Here is a 19,949-nt window from a genome sequence, read left to right as displayed (position 1 = left end):
GCAATGATCACACGCACGGCACAGCGGACACACCAGGAACCGCGGTGTTGGCCGTCGAATGGCGCTAGCTGCGCAGCATTTGTGCACCGCCGCCGTCAGTGTCAGCCAGTTTGCCGTGGCATACGGAGCTCCATCGCAGTCTTTAACACTGGTAGCATGCCGCGACAGCGTGGACGTGAACCGTATGTGCAGTTGATTGACTTTGAGCGAGGGCGTATAGTGGGCATGCGGGAGGCCGGGTGGACGTACCGCGGAATTGCTCAACACGTGGGGCGTGAGGTCTCCACAGTACATCGATGTTGTCGCCAGTGGTCGGCGGAAGGTGCACGTGCCCGTCGACCTGGGACCGGACCGCAGCGACGCACGGATGCACGCCAAGACCGTAGGATCCTACGCAGTGCCGTAGGGGACAGCACCGCCACTTCCCAGCAAATTAGGGACACTGTTGCTCCTGGGGTATCGGCGAGGACCATTCGCAACCGTCTCCATGAAGCTGGGCTACAGTCCCGCACACCGTTTGGCCGTCTTCCGCTCACGCCCCAACATCGTGCAGCCCGCCTCCAGTGGTGTCGCGACAGGCGTGAATGGAGGGACGAATGGAGACGTGTCGTCTTCAGCGATGAGAGTCGCTTCTGCCTTGGTGCCAATGATGGTCGTATGCGTGTTTGGCGCCGTGCAGGTGAGCGCCACAATCAGGACTGCATACGACCGAGGCACACAGGGCCAACACCCGGCATCATGGTGTGGGGAGCGATCTCCTACACTGGCCGTACACCACTGGTGATCGTCGAGGGGACACTGAATAGTGCACGGTACATCCAAACCGTCATCGAACCCATCGTTCTACCATTCCTAGACCGGCAAGGGAACTTGATGTTCCAACAGGACAATGCACGTCCGCATGTATCCCGTGCCACCCAACGTGCTCTAGAAGGTGTAAGTCAACTACCCTGGCCAGCAAGATCTCCGGATCTGTCCCCCATTGAGCATGTTTGGGACTGGATGAAGCGTCGTCTCACGCGGTCTGCACGTCCAGCACGAACGCTGGTCCAACTGAGGCGCCAGGTGGAAATGGCTTGGCAAGCCGTTCCACAGGACTACATCCAGCATCTCTACGATCGTCTCCAAGGGAGAATAGCAGCCTGCATTGCTGCGAAAGGTGGATATACACTGTACTAGTGCCGACATTGTGCATGCTCTGTTGCCTGTGTCTATGTGCCTGTGGTTCTGTCAGTGTGATCATGTCATGTATCTGACCCCACGAATGTGTCAATAAAGTTTCCCCTTCCTGGGACAATGAATTCACGGTGTTCTTATTTCAATTTCCAGGAGTGTATATTTAGAGAAGAATACTAGAACATACGCGAGTCGAACACGTGTCCTTCGCGTTGTGAGACCTCGACACAACCACGTTTGTCAGCATACTTCGAAAATGACTGGTTCAGTGAAAACACTCTTTCGTGTCGACAATCAGCTCAGCGGTGATTTCGTGGATCAGTGCTACTATCGTGTCGTGGTACGTGACGTCGTGCTTACGTCTATGTCCGTTGAGAGAAATCTTTATTGTCAAGGTATTTAACAATTTCATTTACACGCAAACACCAGTACTTCACTTTCCATAACTGTGCTCATGTCGCTGAGCTTCCGCCTCCACCACGGCCCCTTCTCCTCCGCCTCCCTCCATTCCTTCCTCCCGCTTTTTATTCTTTCGATGTAGCCCTTTACTGCAATGATCATAACTCGAAACTGGAGTATGTACGATGCCTGTTCTGGATCTCTGTCTTTATTGGAGTCAACGGTCTTTAACGTGAAATTAGTTCCTTTAAAGCCAGTTCAAAAATTAAATCAGTCCAAGAATGAATGGGGATTTCAGACGCCCGTGAAGACATTTACGTTTATACAGGGCGTACGTACAGTCCAGGAACACTTTCAATTATTTATTGCAGAAGAACTAAACATTGTACAGATTTCATACGTATTGCATTTTGAAGGAAAAACTCTGAAAGTCTTTTTTACAAACCTTCGATACGTGAGCCAGAAGTGACCATGCAGACGTCAATACGGTGATCGAATTCTTGCTATGACCAGCATGGCTTCGTCGACTGTGGGAGTCGCTTCCAGTATTTTCTCCCAGAGCTCTGCTACATTACGTAGTAGAGGCGGTACATACACCAGATCTTTAATGTGTCTCCACAGAAAAGTCACACGGAGTGAGATCGGGAGGCCATTTCATGACATACCTGTCCAAATTCAAAATTCAAATTTGAGTGAAATCTTATGGGACTCAACTGCTAAGGTCATCAGTCCGTAAGCTTACACACTACTTAACCTAAATTATCCTAAGGACAAACACACACACCCATGCCCGAGGGAGGACTCGAACCTCCGCCGGGACCAGCCGCACAGTCCATGACTGCAGCGCCCCAGACCGCTCGGCTAATCCCACACGGTGCGCAGTTTCACCATGAAATGCTTTCCTTTAGTATATGTTTGTGAAGGTAACAAATGTCTTTATCTTAATTTATCGCTTAATTGCACTGCATGTCTCCAGTGATTAATTGCCCATTTAAGCCAAATTATCCAAATTCTGTGTTCGGTCGTAATTTGTACCTGTGGTTCGAGTGCTACCCATTGATGGTAGCCCTAGTTTCAACGACTCTCATTAAAATAATATAGACCGACACCATAACAGGATTCATAGCTATACCCAATAAATTATCTCTAAAGATTGTCATTTTATGCGAAAGCACAATACAGTAATCCCTTTTTATGCGGAGACAAATTTGATAGCGTCTGCAGCAACTCTCGTGTTTGGGAGTTCAGCTGAAACAGCAGCTACAGAATGCAGTTTGCTCCCACACGGCTTAAGCAAGCCTATTTGCTTGTATGACGAGTCATTGCTCTCTTTATTCTGTCGTCTCTTCTAACATTTCAGAGCGCCTTTCCACATTCCCTTATGGGATAATCGTGCAGATACTGACGGGAAGTTTTTAATTTACTTTTCAGCTGAAATGTGTAACATTCATCTCGGAGTACACAACACTGACAACGGAACCATTTACAAATTACTGTTTGGTTACACTACGGACTGATATTCTTTCCTAACGACTAATGAGTCACATCTCATAGTCAGCTACACAGCACAAGCCTGTTAACCGTAATGGCGTCTTTTATTCAAGGGGATATAAATGAAGTACATCCAAGTTCTAAAATATACGAATACCAGCAGTTTGTATCGTAGCTTACTTATAAGTTTTGTTCTATTTTTGTGTTTTCATTTCTGGACCTTTTTTGCTGCTTTTCAGGAAGCTCAGCAATGGGTCCCAAGACGGTTGCTCAGATACTGATGTTCCTGTACCTCTGCACATTTAGTAAGTAAACACTGTTGATTTCCTTTCTTTTGTATAATCGTTATTGAACTTGGTGTGTGTTTCAGTTGTTGCATAATGTTGTTCTTTTCAGTATCTGTAAAGGGTCCATAGTGTTGTATTACCGCAGTTGTTATTGTGTTTGGGCACCGTTGGCTTATCGTTGTCCTTAGCTTCATAGTATATGTTGTTATTTGCATTATTAAAATTAATTGTAATGTAGCCCTGTCACTAAGTGGCTGATTTCTTGCAGACACTGGCTTTAGTATTTTCGTAGTACAACATAGAGGTAGATAAATATTATTTACGAATCAAAAGCAGAATAATCCTTAAACGTTGTACGTAATTTAAGGGTAATTTGCATTTACCCACAATTAAGTAAACATTTTGGCACTTAAAACATTCTTGGGATGGGTTGAATATTTGCAAAAAATGCCATAGACTATACCCAACCAGAAGTAACACGTGAAAGAAGTTTTATACTAATTATCAGTAAGATAATTATGCTAGAGAATGAACTTTTATTTATTCGCAGTAATTCTTCAGTTTTACAGCTGGATACAAAATCGAACAAGTGAGCTATATGGAATGTATTTTCAGCTTTTTTCATCTTTGCACTAGCGAAACAATAGTACAACGAAAAGAAAGCACAAAGTCACTATGATGATTGTGATTTCGTTGAACCAACCCCCCCACCCACCACCCCACGTTTGGTGCCTGGGTTCCTGATAGCCTCAGTTTTTTTGCCTTGTTCTAGTGGTGTCCTTAGATAAGCTATCTATTACGTGGTACATCTATAATTTACGCTGCCTCCTTTGAAGACGAGGACCCATTTTGGGCCCCACAATATCGTGATCAGTGATGTTCCGCGTGGTCAATCAAAGTTTCGCTTTATGACAAACTATGAACACACATCGTAGCGTCATGACCCTTCCGTGTACTTTTTCCCTGTTTATTAGACCAAGTACTTCGGCATCTAGATGCGGGCTTCGAGTCATCTGTAGCGATATTTAAATAACTGAGTTTCGAGGGTAAACTAAGGACGGCGCTTGTCGTTTGCTGATAAACTTCAAAGCCGGCTTAGTGTGTCGATGAACTTGTCGTAGGAAAGCGTATGTTGGTATAGTGTTGAAGCCAGCGTCACAGAATACAAACAAATAGTGCATCATTTGAACTTCTGTCTACTTATGCGTGAGTCTTATGTTACGAAAGAGAAATAGTTATTCTAAGATCTCATTCAAATTATTGCACATCACGCGAAGGCCCTAGTTATTTACATATTTGGAGTCACATGTTAAATTGTGATGTAACGTTTATTACTTGACTGCTGATGGTGTCTTACGAATTTCTGGTTCAATTTATTATTATTATGTGGTAATAGATTGGATAAGATGAACTTGGGTACCAGAATGGACTTTACACTCTGCAGCGGAGTGTGCTCTGATTTGAAACTTTCTGGCAGATTAAAACTGTGTGCCAGATCGGGACTCGAACTCGGGACCTATGCCTTTCACGGTCATGTGCTGTAATAGTTTTGGAGGTAGGAGATGAGTTACTGACGCAAGTACAGCTGTGAGAACGGGTCGTGATGCGTACTAGGGTAGCGCAGTAGGTAGATCACTTGCTCGCGAAAGGCAAAGGTCCCGGTTTCGAGACTCGATCTGGCATACAGTTTTGAACTTGGGTGCCATTCGCTTGAATGAGTTTGAAAAAAACTGCTGAAAAATTGCAGTAAAATTTATGAGCGCACATGAAACTAGTCTCCACCGAATCAACGATATTGCGTCGTGGCTTCATGTAATGGAGTAGAGACGTTCAAAATTCCCTCAGACCTTTAAGAACTGGGTTTTCTGTGGCTTCCATAAACCAGTTGTGGATGTTTGACAGGGGGGGGGGGGTTCATTCAGAAATGCCTTCGGCGATTTCGTGCTTCATTCCTGATTCTCGATCATCTGAGACAGTGCGACGTGTTTACTTCCAGCAAAGTTGAAATGACGAACTTGAACTTCGCTTCTGCTCTTGAACTGAGTAACGAAGCGCCTCTTATACCAATGGAAGTCAGTAACTGAAAGTACATGGGTACATGTGTCAGGTATATTCGTTGCTGGCGACGAATCTCGAGAGCCCGAGCAGAAAATATTGTTATGGAAACAATGTTGTAATAGTGTGACGGAAGTGGTGATGAGAATGGGGAGAGTGGCGCTTGGGCTAGCGCCAACTGGAACGTGAGCCGACGGGCGTGTGAGATCAGCCGGACGCCAGTTCTTCCCGGCGTGAGCTCATCGTGACATAAGCCACATAACCTAAAATAGACACGCTCTCGGAAGTGGCATGCAATAAAAATCCTCGCTCTTGCGCCAAATATTTGAGGAAAATGCATTTTGAAATATTGTTTCTAACCTTTTCAGGAACGTTAACATTTACGTATTAATGAGAATTCGGCCGTGCGCGATTAGCCGTGCGGTCTAGGGCGCTGCAGTCATGGACTGTGCGGCTGATCCCGGCGAGGTTCGAGTCCTCCCTCGGGCATGGGTGTGTGTGTTTGTCCTTAGGATAATTTAGGTTAAGTAGTGTGTAAGCTTAGGGACTGATGACCTTAGCAGTTAAGTCCCATAAGATTTCACACACATTTGAACATTTTGAATGAGAATTCAGTCAGAGCTACGTGCGCTATCTGAGACTTGCGGTGCTGTGCAGCCACACTCTTTTCCCGTATGGAGCCACCATAATTAGAAAAAAAATTTAGTTCTGGAGTTGACACGAGGCTGAAGAGAGGATAGTGACGTAAGATGCCCCGCGGCGTATCCTAAACAACGTTTGTACCTGACTGAACTACTAATATCAGGACCTGATGGTCATTATGACCACAGCAGAACTGGAGAATAAAGTGAGTAATGTGGTCCCTTTCATTCATCTATATCTATATAATCTACATCTACGTGATTACTCTGCTATTCACAACAAAGTGCCTGGCAGAGGGTTCAATGAACCATCTTCAAGCTGTCCTCTACCGTTCCACTCTCGAACGGCACGCGGGAAAAACGAGCACTTAATTTTTTCTGTGCGAGCCCTGATTCCTCTTATTTTATCGTGATGATCATTTCTCCCTATGTAGGTGGGTGCCAACAGAATGTTCTCACAATCGGAGGAGAAAACTGGTGATTGAAATTTCATGAGAAGATCCCGTCGCAACGAAAAACGCCTTTGTTTTAATGATTGCCACTCCAATTCACATATCATGTCTGTGACACTATCTCCCCTATTTCGCGATAATACAAAACGAGCTGCCCTTTTGGTAACAATGGAAGTATATTATTTTGTAAATTGTTAAATATATATGGATCAAGCCAACAGGCTCAAGTTGTGCTGCAGATTATTATTATTATTACACGATACAACAAGACAATCTTGTTGCTCATTTCAAATTTTTAAATAATGACCATCATTCATGAATTTCTTGAGTGAAATATCTCTCTCACTAGCATACTTAAAATGTGTCCCACGATCATAAAGCAGTGGTCAAGGAAGTGTTAATTTCATTCCACGCTAATATAATGACGAAAATACGAATTATTTCGTCAGAAGTATGAAATCTGCGATAACATCGCATAAAGACGATACTTTTATTTAGTTTGTAACATGAGGAAATCTCTATAAACGACTTCGGTTTCAGAATGCTATTATAATGAGGAAGAAAAGATTATTCCCAGAGGTAGCCTCGAGCTATAACACATTTTTATGTCCGTGTCAAATGAGAGAGGCTTTGGATGCAGTTCCGAGTTGTTACCAGTAAGGCTGCTACAATCTATGCATAAAATTGAGTGCACTGGTTTATGAATGACAGAGTAGCTGCTGAGTGTTCTTATCACATAAGTTTACAGTTGGCACGGTACAAGCAATGGGGAAAGTGATGTATTGTGAAGAAGGCGATACCCGGTTGTACCTTTTCATCTTCGACTACAGGTCCGTAAATGTGCTGAAGAGGGGAATGAATTTCCTCTCTTCAGTTTCCCACATGTAAGCGTTTCTGTAATGAACGGTTGCTATTTTTAACGCCTAGATAAAAAATGTGACACGCAAACGGCACCTAATAATCATGAAGTCTATTAGTTTAGTACGACGTTTCTAAAATCTTCTCAAAAACATTGCAGTCACTGAGACTGTCAGCAGCCTGCATCATAATCAGAGATAAGAGAGATTCTTCAAATAAGTTGTTGTACACAAAATATAAACCAAATATCGTCGTCATGGTACTGAAGTCAGTTGATAGTATCTGTAGTGTGACATTGTAAAACCGAGTGTAAGTAGCGTGTGCGGCGATCGGTATTGAGGAATGAATGACATTGTAGCACTGGCTTTACATTTTTTTGCAAGAATGTATAATCAACACAGTACTGTACCCTAGGGATAAACCGAATGAGGCTGCACTATTTTTCACAGACGTACATCGTATTAGGAAGGACAGAGGATCCTAACTCCAGTCGACCGTTCTGATTTAAGTTTTCCGTCGTTCCCCGTAAATTACTTCAGGCAAAAGTCGGAATGGTTCTTAAAATAGGATTCCCGCCGACTGCATTTCCCGTCCTTGTCAAAATACACTCCTGGAAATTGAAATAAGAACACCGTGAATTCATTGTCCCAGGAAGGGGAAACTTTATTGACACATTCCTGGGGTCAGATACATCACATGATCACACTGACAGAACCACAGGCACATAGACACAGGCAACAGAGCATGCACAATGTCGGCACTACTACAGTGTATATCCACCTTTCGCAGCAATGCAGGCTGCTATTCTCCCATGGAGACGATCGTAGAGATGCTGGATGTAGTCCTGTGGAACGGCTTGCCATGCCATTTCCACCTGGCGCCTCAGTTGGACCAGCGTTCGTGCTGGACGTGCAGACCGCGTGAGACGACGCTTCATCCAGTCCCAAACATGCTCAATGGGGGACAGATCCGGAGATCTTGCTGGCCAGGGTAGTTGACTTACACCTTCTAGAGCACGTTGGGTGGCACGGGATACATGCGGACGTGCATTGTCCTGTTGGAACAGCAAGTTCCCTTGCCGGTCTAGGAATGGTAGAACGATGGGTTCGATGACGGTTTGGATGTACCGTGCACTATTCAGTGTCCCCTCGACGATCACCAGTGGTGTACGGCCAGTGTAGGAGATCGCTCCCCACACCATGATGCCGGGTGTTGGCCCTGTGTGCCTTGGTCGTATGCAGTCCTGATTGTGGCGCTCACCTGCACGGCGCCAAACACGCATACGACCATCATTGGCACCAAGGCAGAAGCGACTCTCATCGCTGAAGACGACACGTCTCCATTCGTCCCTCCATTCACGCCTGTCGCGACACCACTGGAGGCGGGCTGCACGATGTTGGGGCGTGAGCGGAAGACGGCCTAACGGTGTGCGGGACCGTAGCCCAGCTTCATGGAGACGGTTGCGAATGGTCCTCGCCGATACCCCAGGAGCAACAGTGTCCCTAATTTGCTGGGAAGTGGCGGTGCGGTCCCCTACGGCACTGCGTAGGATCCTACGGTCTTGGCGTGCATCCGTGCGTCGCTGCGGTCCGGTCGCAGGTCGACGGGCACGTGCACCTTCCGCCGACCACTGGCGACAACATCGATGTACTGTGGAGACCTCACGCTCCACGTGTTGAGCAATTCGGCGGTACGTCCACCCGGCCTCCCGCATGCCCACTATACGCCTTCGCTCAAAGTCCGTCAACTGCACATACGGTTCACGTCCACGCTGTCGCGGCATGCTACCAGTGTTAAAAGACTGCGATGGAGCTCCGTATGCCACAGCAAACTGGCTGACACTGACGGCGGCGGTGCACAAATGCTGCGCAGCTAGCGCCATTCGACGGCGAACACCGCGGTTCCTGGTGTGTCCGCTGTGCCGTGCGTGTGATCATTGCTTGTACAGCCCTCTCGCAGTGTCCGGAGCAAGTATGGTGGGTCTGACACACCGGTGTCAATGTGTTCTTTTTTCCATTTCCAGGAGTGTAGATCTGCAAGTACGCAAATTCATGTGTGTATGGTTCCTACTATAAGACCACACGCAACCTATCCGTCCTATCGTTGTCGAAATAGACAAAAAAATATGTTTAGATAGCAGTGAAAGGTGGGCTATAAACCGTACAGACAAGAAGAGGATAGAGGCTTCTGATGATGCTGCTGCAGAAGAATGATGAAGATTAGATGGGTGGATAAGTATTCTGACGAACAGGTACCGAATCGAATCAGGGAGAAAAGAAATTTGTGGTACAACATGACTAAAGAATGGGTCATGATCTGTTGATATGACACATCACTTGGTATTAAGGGACAGTTAATTTGATAAAACGCAGCAATTTGTGGGGGGGGGGGGGGGGGGGTTGGGGGCATATAAAAATTGTAGAGGGAGACCAAGACTTGAATACGATGAGCAGGTTCAAATGGATGTAGACTGCAGAAGTTGTACAGAGATTAAGAGATTTACGCGGGATAGGCTAGTTTGAAGAGTTGCAACAAATCAGTCTTCGGGCTGAAGACCACACCAATAACAACAGCAACAAAAACACCAACATAATGTATTTCAGCATCATCGTCTAAGAAAATGATAATTGTTTTAAAGTTAAGCAATCTCGGGAAAGAAAAAGTGAAAACAAGAAAAATAAAAACACAACTTAACGGTCACGTCGCAACCGCTGTTACTACAACCGATAGATTTCTGATTTGTAATTTATCAGTCGTAACAATGATGTATGATACATGCAAAATTTGATGTAAATGGTGTTTATGAACTACGATAGTGTAATCACAAGTGGCCAGATTTTCTCAGCCGAGCCTACCTAGCATAAGTTCAAGCTAGAACATTGTTACCTGTTTCCATGGGTGGAAATACGGAGGTAGTTTCGCTGTTGTTTCCACAGAACAGTTTATCAACAATGTTCGTGTTGCGTGGTTGAGAATTCCAGTGCAATGCAGTGCAAGATAATATTGTGAATACATGAACCAAAACAGTGTTTTATCGCAAATCAGTTTCATTCTGTTCAGTAACCGGCTTCGATCGTTATGATCATCATCAGATTGATCTAAAAATAATATGCATATTTATCAATAAGTGCACTATGGTAAGTTAGAATAGTATGATAAATAGCGTCGATTTACGCTATCTGAGAAGCATCTAACAAATAACGTACCTATCACCTTAAACTTAATAAAAGAAGCAAATGAAATTTATAGCCGTGATTGGTATCGCCACATAAAATAAAAACGTGATAGAACTATGATAAACACTCATGGTCCGTTATGCAGGGCCGTCGTTAGAACACAGCCCTTACAGCTGAATACAAGTCTCTGAAGAGAGTTGGCCACTTGGTGTCGCTGACCGTAAGGACAGTTCAGATTTCAAAATTCTACGTAAGCTAAAATAGGGTGGGTTAAGAAAGTAATGAAAAAAGGGCTAGAAAATAAAATTGGGTCCATAGTAAAATATTAATTAAAATTAGCATATAATTGCTACATCTCAAACTAATATAGTACATAATGAAATTAATTGAAAGCAGCGTACAGAGACATGAAAAAAGCCACAGGCACGACTATTCCGCGGAAACAGAGCCAGGAAGACGTGGGCGGCTCGGGGCCAGGGACAGAAGGTAAACGGACATAGTCAGAATATCAGGAAGTGCAAGACCTGCAGCAGCGTCATATATTGAAAAATAGGTGTTCGTGTGAATTTGTGTTGTTCATTCAGAATTTAAGGAGATGGTTTTCCTTATACTCACCCATCTCCATTCTGTTCGTTACAGTATGCTTGTGTTCAGCACGGAGTTGCTGACGTCCATTTGTACATCGCTTCGGGACTTAAGTTTGATACTTACTGTTAGTGAAACTGTTTAATGTGAACAGCAGCAATTATAGTGCAGCATTGAGAGTGTATCGCCGAATGAAAACGTCCGAGGAAGTGTCCGATGCCATAAAATGGTGTAAAGAAAATGATACTGAAATCCGAAAACACGGATGACTTTGTGTTGTACCTGGTTGAGGAAGGCATCCTATCCCGATGGAAGTTATTGACGAGGTTGTTGCTGTAAAAGACCATGCAGCGCGTACCCCGTGTAGAGCTAGTGCTCGTGCGGTGTCACGAGAATTGTCCATCTCATGGTAAACAAAATGGAAAGTTTTGCGACCTATATTACACTGGTACCCGTGCAAGATCCAGATGATGCAGCAACCAAAACATGACCTGCAGCACCGTTCTGAATTTGATCTTCGGTTTCTGGCACGTATCGAAGTTGATGACATATCGTAGAGCAATATTGTATTGAGTGACGAGGCACATTTTACACTATAGGGTGCAGTGTGTACACAGAACCGCCGAATTTTGGACACTGTTAAACCGCGTATTTTGCACGAAGAGCCACTGCACTCTCCGGATGTGACTGTGCGGTGTGGATTAACAACCACCTTTATTCTAGGTCTGTTCGACGTTGAAGAGAATACACATAGAGAGTCTGTCAGGTGTATTGCGACGTCTGCACGTTATTGACACCTCCTTGTACAAAATATGATTCCCGTTTTGGACGAGCACAACTTTGTTGAAACAAAAGTTTTCCTGCAAGATGGGGCAATACCTCATATCGCTTGCCCAGTGAAAGACCTGCTTAATTCAACCTTCCACAAACATATCCGGTGGTTTTCCTGATGCATGGCCTGCTAGGTCACCTTATCTGAATCCATGTGACTTTTGGCTTGGGAGATATTTAAATGAACACGTTTACCAAGGGCACCTTCGGTCTCTACCTGATCTGAAGGCAGGTATACATGAACACATCGCTCAGATTTCACGGCAACTGCTGCGAGTAACTATTGATCCAGACGTTTTATGGCTTTAGCACCATGTTTTCCTGTTACGGGCATTTGCATCACTGATAAGTGGTTTAGGAATTGCAGCTCGCCCTACAAAGTAGTGTAGCAGGATGGGTACGAACGCAGTTAAACGTCGTGCGACGCACCACTTCCGGTGAAATGATAACGCCGTAACTGTGATAAGCACTAAGTTATCAAGGAAAGCACCATGTTATCAAGGAGAGTTCTGGCCAAGTTAAAGATCTTATATCAAGGTCACTGATAAGGAGTTCCAGTGTCAGGTTACCAACTTGGACGACGTATTCATGGTCTCCGCAAAGTACCCCCTCCTTCCCCCCTCACTCCTTCCTCCCCAAGGGGTCCACCGACGACCGACAATTGATCAAGGTCAACTCCACGCAGCTTAGGTAATTGTGCAACTTACATTCAGTGACCCCCCATGAACCATGGACCTTGCCGTTGGTGGGGAGGCTTGCGTGCCTCAGCGATACAGATGGCCGTACCGTAGGTGCAACCACAACGGAGGGGTATCTGTTGAGAGGCCAGACAAACATGTGGTTCCTGAAGAGGGGCAGCAGCCTTTTCAGTAGTTGCAGGGGCAACAGCCTGGATGATTGACTGATCTGGCCTTGTAACATTAACCAAAACGGCCTTGCTGTGCTGGTACTGCGAACGGCTCAAAGCAAGGGGAAACTACAGCCGTAATTTTTCCCGAGGACATGCAGCTTTACTGTATGATTAAATGATGATGGCGTCCTCTTGGGTAAAATATTCCTGAGGTAAAATAGTCCCCCATTCGGATCTCCGGGCAGGGACTACTCAAGAGGACGTCGTTATCAGGAGAAAGAAAACTGGCGTTCTACGGATCGGAGCGTGGAACGTCAGATCCCTTAATCGGGCAGGTAGGTTAGAAAATTTAAAAAGGGAAATGGATAGGTTAAAGTTAGATATAGTGGGAATTAGTGAAGTTCGGTGGCAGGAGGAACAAGACTTTTGGTCAGGTGATTACAGGGTTATAAATACAAAATCAAATAGGGGTAATGCAGGAGTAGGTTTAATAATAAATAAAAAAAATAGGAGTGCAGGTTAGCTACTACAAACAGCATAGTGAACGCATTATTGTGGCCAAGATAGACACAAAGCCCATGCCTACTACAGTAGTACAAGTTTATATGCCAACTAGCTCTGCAGATGATGAAGAAATTGATGAAATGTATGACGAGATAAAAGAAATTATTCAGGTAGTGAAGGGAGACGAAAATTTAATAGTCATGGGTGACTGGGATTCGTCAGTAGGAAAAGGGAGAGAAGGAAACATAGTAGGTGAATATGGATTGGGGGGAAGAAATGAAAGAGGAAGCCGCCTTGTAGAATTTTGTACAGAGCATAACTTAATCATAGCTAACACTTGGTTCAAGAATCATAAAAGAAGGTTGTATACCTGGAAGAATCGTGGAGATACTAAAAGGTATCAGATAGATTATATAATTTTAAGACAGAGATTTAGGAACCAGGTTTTAAATTGTAAGACATTTCCAGGGGCAGATGTGGATTCTGACCACAATCTATTGGTTATGAACTGCAGATTGAAACTGAAGAAACTGCAAAAAGGTGGGAATTTAAGGAGATGGGACCTGGATAAACTGAAAGAACCAGAGGTTGTAGAGAGTTTCAGGGAGAGCATAAGGGAACAATTTGCCAGGAATGGGGGAAAGAAATACAGTAGAAGAAGAATGGGTAGCTCTGAGGGATGAAGTAGTGAAGGCAGCAGAGGATCAAGTAGGTAAAAAGACGAGGGCTAATAGAAATCCTTCGGTAACAGAAGAAATATTGAATTTAACTGATGAAAGGCGAAAATATAAAAATGCAGTAAATGAAGCAGGCAAAAAGGAATACAAACGTCTCAAAAATGAGATCGACAGGAAGTGCAAAATGGCTAAGCAGGGATGGCTAGGGGACACATGTAAGGATGTAGAGGCTTGTCTCACTAGGGGTAAGATAGATACTGCCTACAGGAAAATTAAAGAGACCTTTGGAGAGAAGAGAACCACTTGTATGAATATCAAGAGCTCAGATGGCAACCCAGTTCTAAGCAAAGAAGGGAAGGCAGAAAGGTGGAAGGAGTATATAGAGGGTTTATACAAGGGCGATGTACTTGAGGACAATATTATGGAAATGGAAGAGGATGTAGATGAAGATGAAATGGGAGATAAGATACTGCGTGAAGAGTTTGACAGAGCACTGAAAGACCTGAGTCGAAACAAGGCCCTGGGAGTAGACAACATTCCATTAGAACTACTGATGGCCTTGGGAGAGCCAGTCATGGCAAAACTCTACCATCTGGTGAGCAAGATGTATGAGATAGGCGAAATACCCACAGACTTCAAGAAGAATATAATAATTCCAATCCCAAAGAAAGCAGGTGTTGACAGATATGAAAATTACCGAACTATCAGTTTAATAAGTCACAGCTGCAAAATACTAACACGAATTCTTTACAGAGGAATGGAAAAACTGGTAGAAGCGGACCTCGGGGAAGATCAGTTTGGATTCCGTAGAAATGTTGAAACACGTGAGGCAATACTAACCTTACGACTTATCTTAGAAGAAAGATTAAGAAAAGGCAAACCTACGTTTCTAGCATTTGTAGACTTAGAGAAAGCTTTTGACAACGTTAACTGGAGTACTCTCTTTCAAATTCTGAAGGTGGCAGGGGTAAAATACAGGGAGCGAAAGGCTATTTACAATTTGTACAGAAACCAGATGGCAGTTATAAGAGTCGAGGGGCATGAAAGGGAAGCAGTGGTTGGGAAAGGAGTGAGACAGGGTTGCAGCCTCTCCCCGATGTTATTCAATCTGTATATTGAGCAAGCAGTAAAGGAAACAAAAGAAAAATTCGGAGTAGGTATTAAAATTCATGGAGAAGAAGTAAAAACTTTGAGGTTCGCCGATGACATTGTAATTCTGTCAGAGACAGCAAAGGACATGGAAGAGCAGTTGAACGGAATGGACAGTGTCTTGAAAGGAGGATATAAGATGAACATCAACAAAAGCAAAACGAGAATAATGGAATGTAGTCAAATTAAATCGGGTGATGCTGAGGGGATTAGATTAGGAAATGAGACACTAAAGTAGTAAAGGAGTTTTGCTATTTAGGGAGTAAAATAACTGATGATGGTCGAAGTAGAGAGGATATAAAATGTAGACTGGCAATGGCAAGGAAATCGTTTCTGAAGAAGAGAAATTTCTTAACATCGAGTATAGATTTAAGTGTCAGGAAGTCGTTTCTGAAAGTATTTGTATGGAGTGTAGCCATGTATGGAAGTGAAACATGGACGATAACCAGTTTGGACAAGAAGAGAATAGAAGCTTTCGAAATGTGGTGCTACAGAAGAATGCTGAAGATAAGGTGGGTAGATCACGTAGCTAATGAGGAGGTATTGAATAGGGTTGGGGAGAAGAGAAGTTTGTGGCACAACTTGACTAGAAGAAGGGATCGGTTGGTAGGACATGTTTTGAGGCATCAAGGGATCACAAATTTAGCATTGGAGGGCAGCGTGGAGGGTAAAAATCGTAGAGGGAGACCAAGAGATCAATACACTAATCAGATTCAGAAGGATGTAGGTTGCAGCAGGTACTGGGAGATGAAGAAGCTTGCACAGGATAGAGTAGCATGGAGAGCTGCATCAAACCAGTCTCTGGACTGAAGACCACAACAACAACAACAACATTCAGTGTCGTCCAGGAGATCCCCTGTCCCCCCACGCACCTTAGGCAAGTGGCCACTTAACTCGGTATTGGTCATGTGATATAAAATTGGAAGGAAACCCATGGATCAGGAGGACCACGTTAAAATGACGGGAAGCCCCATTCGCCACTATTCCACTCTCCCACCTCCCTCTTATCATCCTTTAAAACTAGCTCATCTGTGTACGCCTCTTCATTTGAGGTCTGTGTGTCATGGGGGAGATGTTCAGGGTTGTTATAGACAATGATTCTATAGTACCTCGGTTTGTAAATAATAACAACAGCATAACAAATTAATTGTTTATTATGAACAATTTGTTGGCATACACTTCTTGTAGTCATTTGCTATAGCTGTCAAAAATTTTTTTGTTTCTGTGATGTACACATAATGTATTTTTATTTACAATCGTTTGTTGTTTAGTAACAACTTTTTTCGTTATTTACAAATCTATTTTTTCTTATAATACAATTTCTATTGTTGGTGTAGTTACACAACCGTTTTCCTTACATACATATTGGTTTTATCTACAAAGTAATTTTTTCTGAAGACTAACGACTGTCAGCTACACTAAAACTAGAAGAACTTAAATACTACATTTCCCAGTTCGGCTCTATATACATCAGGAACATTTTCTTTCTGAATATATAGTATTTACATTTTCTTTATGATCATTATATGGGAAACGGAGACAAGCAGCAGGTAAAGAAAAATGAAATCCACATACAAATATATACTATATTTACACGCACGCATTATGTAAAAATACGAGGGCGTTGATGAAAAGTAATACCTCTGAATTTTTTATTTGCAAACCTCTGTCACTGGAATGCTCCCAATTTTAACATGTAACGTGACGGTGTGTAATGTAATTGTGTCGGTACGTAGAGACCCTCAGAAAACGGAAAGCCCGAATTTGAAGAGTTCGTCTGTACACGGAGAACCCTCCCCTCAGCATGACAATGCCAGACCACACACGAGCGCTGCGACATCTGCAGCAGTCTGACGCCTTGGGTCAGTCATTTCCATGCGCCATACAGTCCCGACTTGGCCCCATATTATTATCATCTGTTTCCTAAACTAAAAGAACACCTATGAGGACTTCAGTTTGATAGTGATGAAGCAGTGCAAGAAGAGGTGAGGTTGTGGCTCCGAAAACAAAGTGATCCCTTCTATAGTGACGGTATCAGAAACCTGGTCTCTCCATGGGAGAAATGTATTCGTAGCCGCAGTAACTATGTTGAGAAATAAATATGGAGACATGAAGAATAAAGGGAGAATGAAATCAGTGTTTTTTATTTAAAGCGTTTTAAGAGTTTTTACTTAAAAAGTTGTAAGGCATTACCTTCCACCCCATCTTCGTAAATACAGCACACATGTTGTGCAATCAGAAACACATGCACGGAGGTACGCACGCACGGAGGTACGCACGCACACGCACACACACACACACACACACACACACACACACACACACACACAGACCCGCGCGCAACTGTGGTAAGAGCCGGCCGCTGTGGCCGAGCGGTTCTAGGCGCTTCAGTTCGGAACCGCGCTGCTGCTACGGTCGCAGGTTCGAATCCTGCCTCGGGCATGGATGTGTCTGATGTGCTTAGGTTAGTTAGGTTTAAGTAGTTGTAAGTCTAGGGGACTGATGACCTCAGATGTTAAGTCCCATAGTGCTTAGAGCCATTTGAACTCTGACAAGCGGTTCATCCAAATATTCCGCACATACTCGCTCATACATTCACTACAGTATTACAAATGAATAAATACAATGCTACACACTCAATCACTCCAATGAACAGTGTGGAAACGGAGAGTTTGCCGATCCCATCCCATCCTCACAGCCTTATTTTCAGCTACAGTGCAGTATGTACCTCATGGCCTCTCGATCGAAAGATTACCCGGCGCGCCATATGAGGAGAGGAGCCAATGCCCTCGAGCAGGCATCTCTTATAATCACCAGCCGTGAGAGCCTTTGAGGCCGCACGATACACACCCTTAGCCCGCATCTGCGTGACACCTACGTCTATGCGGTATGCATACATTTTCAATCTGAGCCCAAAAACTCCCAATATGCGATCCAGTTGCCTCGCCTTTCGCCTTTCATCAGGCCAAATCGTCTTGTTTTGTGGTGTTATTCCAAAAGGATTATCGACCGCGTATCCAGATGTGTTGGTCGAATTCTTCGTGATAGTACCTAATTACTTCATATGGATCGCAGCCTTTCACCCACTAGACAAAACGGTCTGTATCCATATAAGATAACTCCGGATCAGCGAAGACTGGCTTCGCAAACTCATAATGGAATCGGCACATGTGAAATGTGGGGAGGTCCACAACACCTATACTGATATAGTCAGACTTCACGAACTGCGCTGAAACCTTAGATGTATGTGCGAATGTGTGCTGAACAGTTGGATGAACCGCTTGTCATAGTGTGTGTGTGTGTGTGTGTGTGTGTGTGTGTGTGTGTGTGTGTGGGGTGTGTGTGTGTGTGTGTGTGTGCGTGTGTGTGTGCGTGTGTGCGTGTGTGTGTGTGCGCGCGCGTGCGTGCGTGCGTGCGTGCGTGCCGTTTTTCTTCACCTGCTACTACTGGTACTCGTTCTCCATATGGACTTTGTATTGTACACAGAAACAAATTGAACAGCGGTTTCCCACCAATTTTATATTGTGTGAACAATATGGAGTTACGTGTCCACTTGCCTAAGGTGTATGGGTAGGACGGGGGTTCTCCTGGACGACCATGCGTGTAACTTGCACAAGCGGCTCGTAGTGAAATTGCGTGCTTATAGAATGTCGTCTCAGTTATGTGACTGGATTTGTAATTTCCTGTCAGAAAGGTCACAGTTAGTAGTAACTGACGGAAAGTCATCGACTAAAACAGAATGATTTCTTGGCGTTCCCCAAGGTAGTGTTATAGGCCCTTTGCTGTTCTTATCTATATAAACGATTTGGGAGACAATCTGAGCAGCCGTCTTCGGTTGTTTGCAGATGACGCTGTCGTTTATCGACTAATAAAGTCATCAGAAGATCAAAACAAACTGCAATGATTTAGAAAAGCTATCTGAGTGGTGCGAAAAGTGGCAGTTGACCCTAAATAACGAAAAGTGTGAGGTCAGCTGAATCGCTGGGACCACAATTAACGCTGGCAAGTACTGTGAGACTCTGAAAAAACTCAAACGGGCAATTCAGAACCGGAGAAGAGGAATGTTGAGCAAGGACGGACACATTCTCCATGACAACTCTCGCCCACACATCGCTCGGCAAACCGTTGCTGTCCTGCAACACTTTCAGTGGAACATAATCACCCACCCACCCTGTAGTCCTGACTTGGCTCCCAGGGATTATCACCTGTTCCCTAGGTTAAAAGAACACTTGGCCGGAAAGCGATTCAGCTCCGACGACGAGGTGAAAGAACAGGTTCATAATTTTCTGAACAGCATGGCGGCGAGCTGGTATGACATAGGCATACAAAAACTGCCACAGCATCTACAAAAATGCATCGACAGAAATGGTGATTCTGTCGAAAAATAGCTAAATGTTCAAGCTGTAAACTGATTTAAACCATTGTAGAAATAAACAGGTCTATGTACGTATAAAAAAATAGGAGAGCTTACTTTTGGGATTACCCTCGTAATACTGTGCTGACCACGACTGAGAGTTGCAACGTATTGAGGGCATTGCACGAGTGCCGTTCGTGGTCAAACACAACAGCTCCATCTCCAGGCTTGGTTAGCATCAGCATTTATGTTCAAACATGCATTTCTCGCGGTGTTCCATATTTTAGTTCGCCCCCCCCCCCCCCCCCCCCCCCCCACCTCGTGGTACATCACGGACCATGAGTGGTCGTTACAGTTTTATCATGTTTTTATGTTAGGTGACTGTGCTAACCATAGCTATAAATTTTATTTGCTTGTTCTACTAGGTTTACGGGGATAGGTACGTTATTTGTTAGATGCTTCTA

The 19,949-nt window shown here is 44.3% G+C and overlaps 1 protein-coding gene across 2 annotated transcripts in view; it reads left to right on the top strand.

Moving 5' to 3' along the window:
* LOC124554770 (laminin subunit beta-1) overlaps window positions 1-19,949 on the top strand; it is a 357,587-nt gene that overhangs the window by 169,483 nt on the left and 168,155 nt on the right. For both annotated transcript variants that reach the window (XM_047128416.1, XM_047128415.1), the window contains exon 3: window positions 3,306-3,371. In XM_047128416.1, coding sequence (XP_046984372.1) covers window positions 3,317-3,371 — 55 coding nt within the window. In that variant the 5' untranslated portion in view covers window positions 3,306-3,316. The remainder of the gene's footprint in view (window positions 1-3,305; window positions 3,372-19,949) is intronic.

This window comes from Schistocerca americana, chromosome X (assembly GCF_021461395.2).
Source record: "Schistocerca americana isolate TAMUIC-IGC-003095 chromosome X, iqSchAmer2.1, whole genome shotgun sequence".
NCBI classification, from domain to species: domain Eukaryota; kingdom Metazoa; phylum Arthropoda; class Insecta; order Orthoptera; family Acrididae; genus Schistocerca; species Schistocerca americana.
This window is presented reverse-complemented; position numbering and strand designations above follow the sequence as displayed.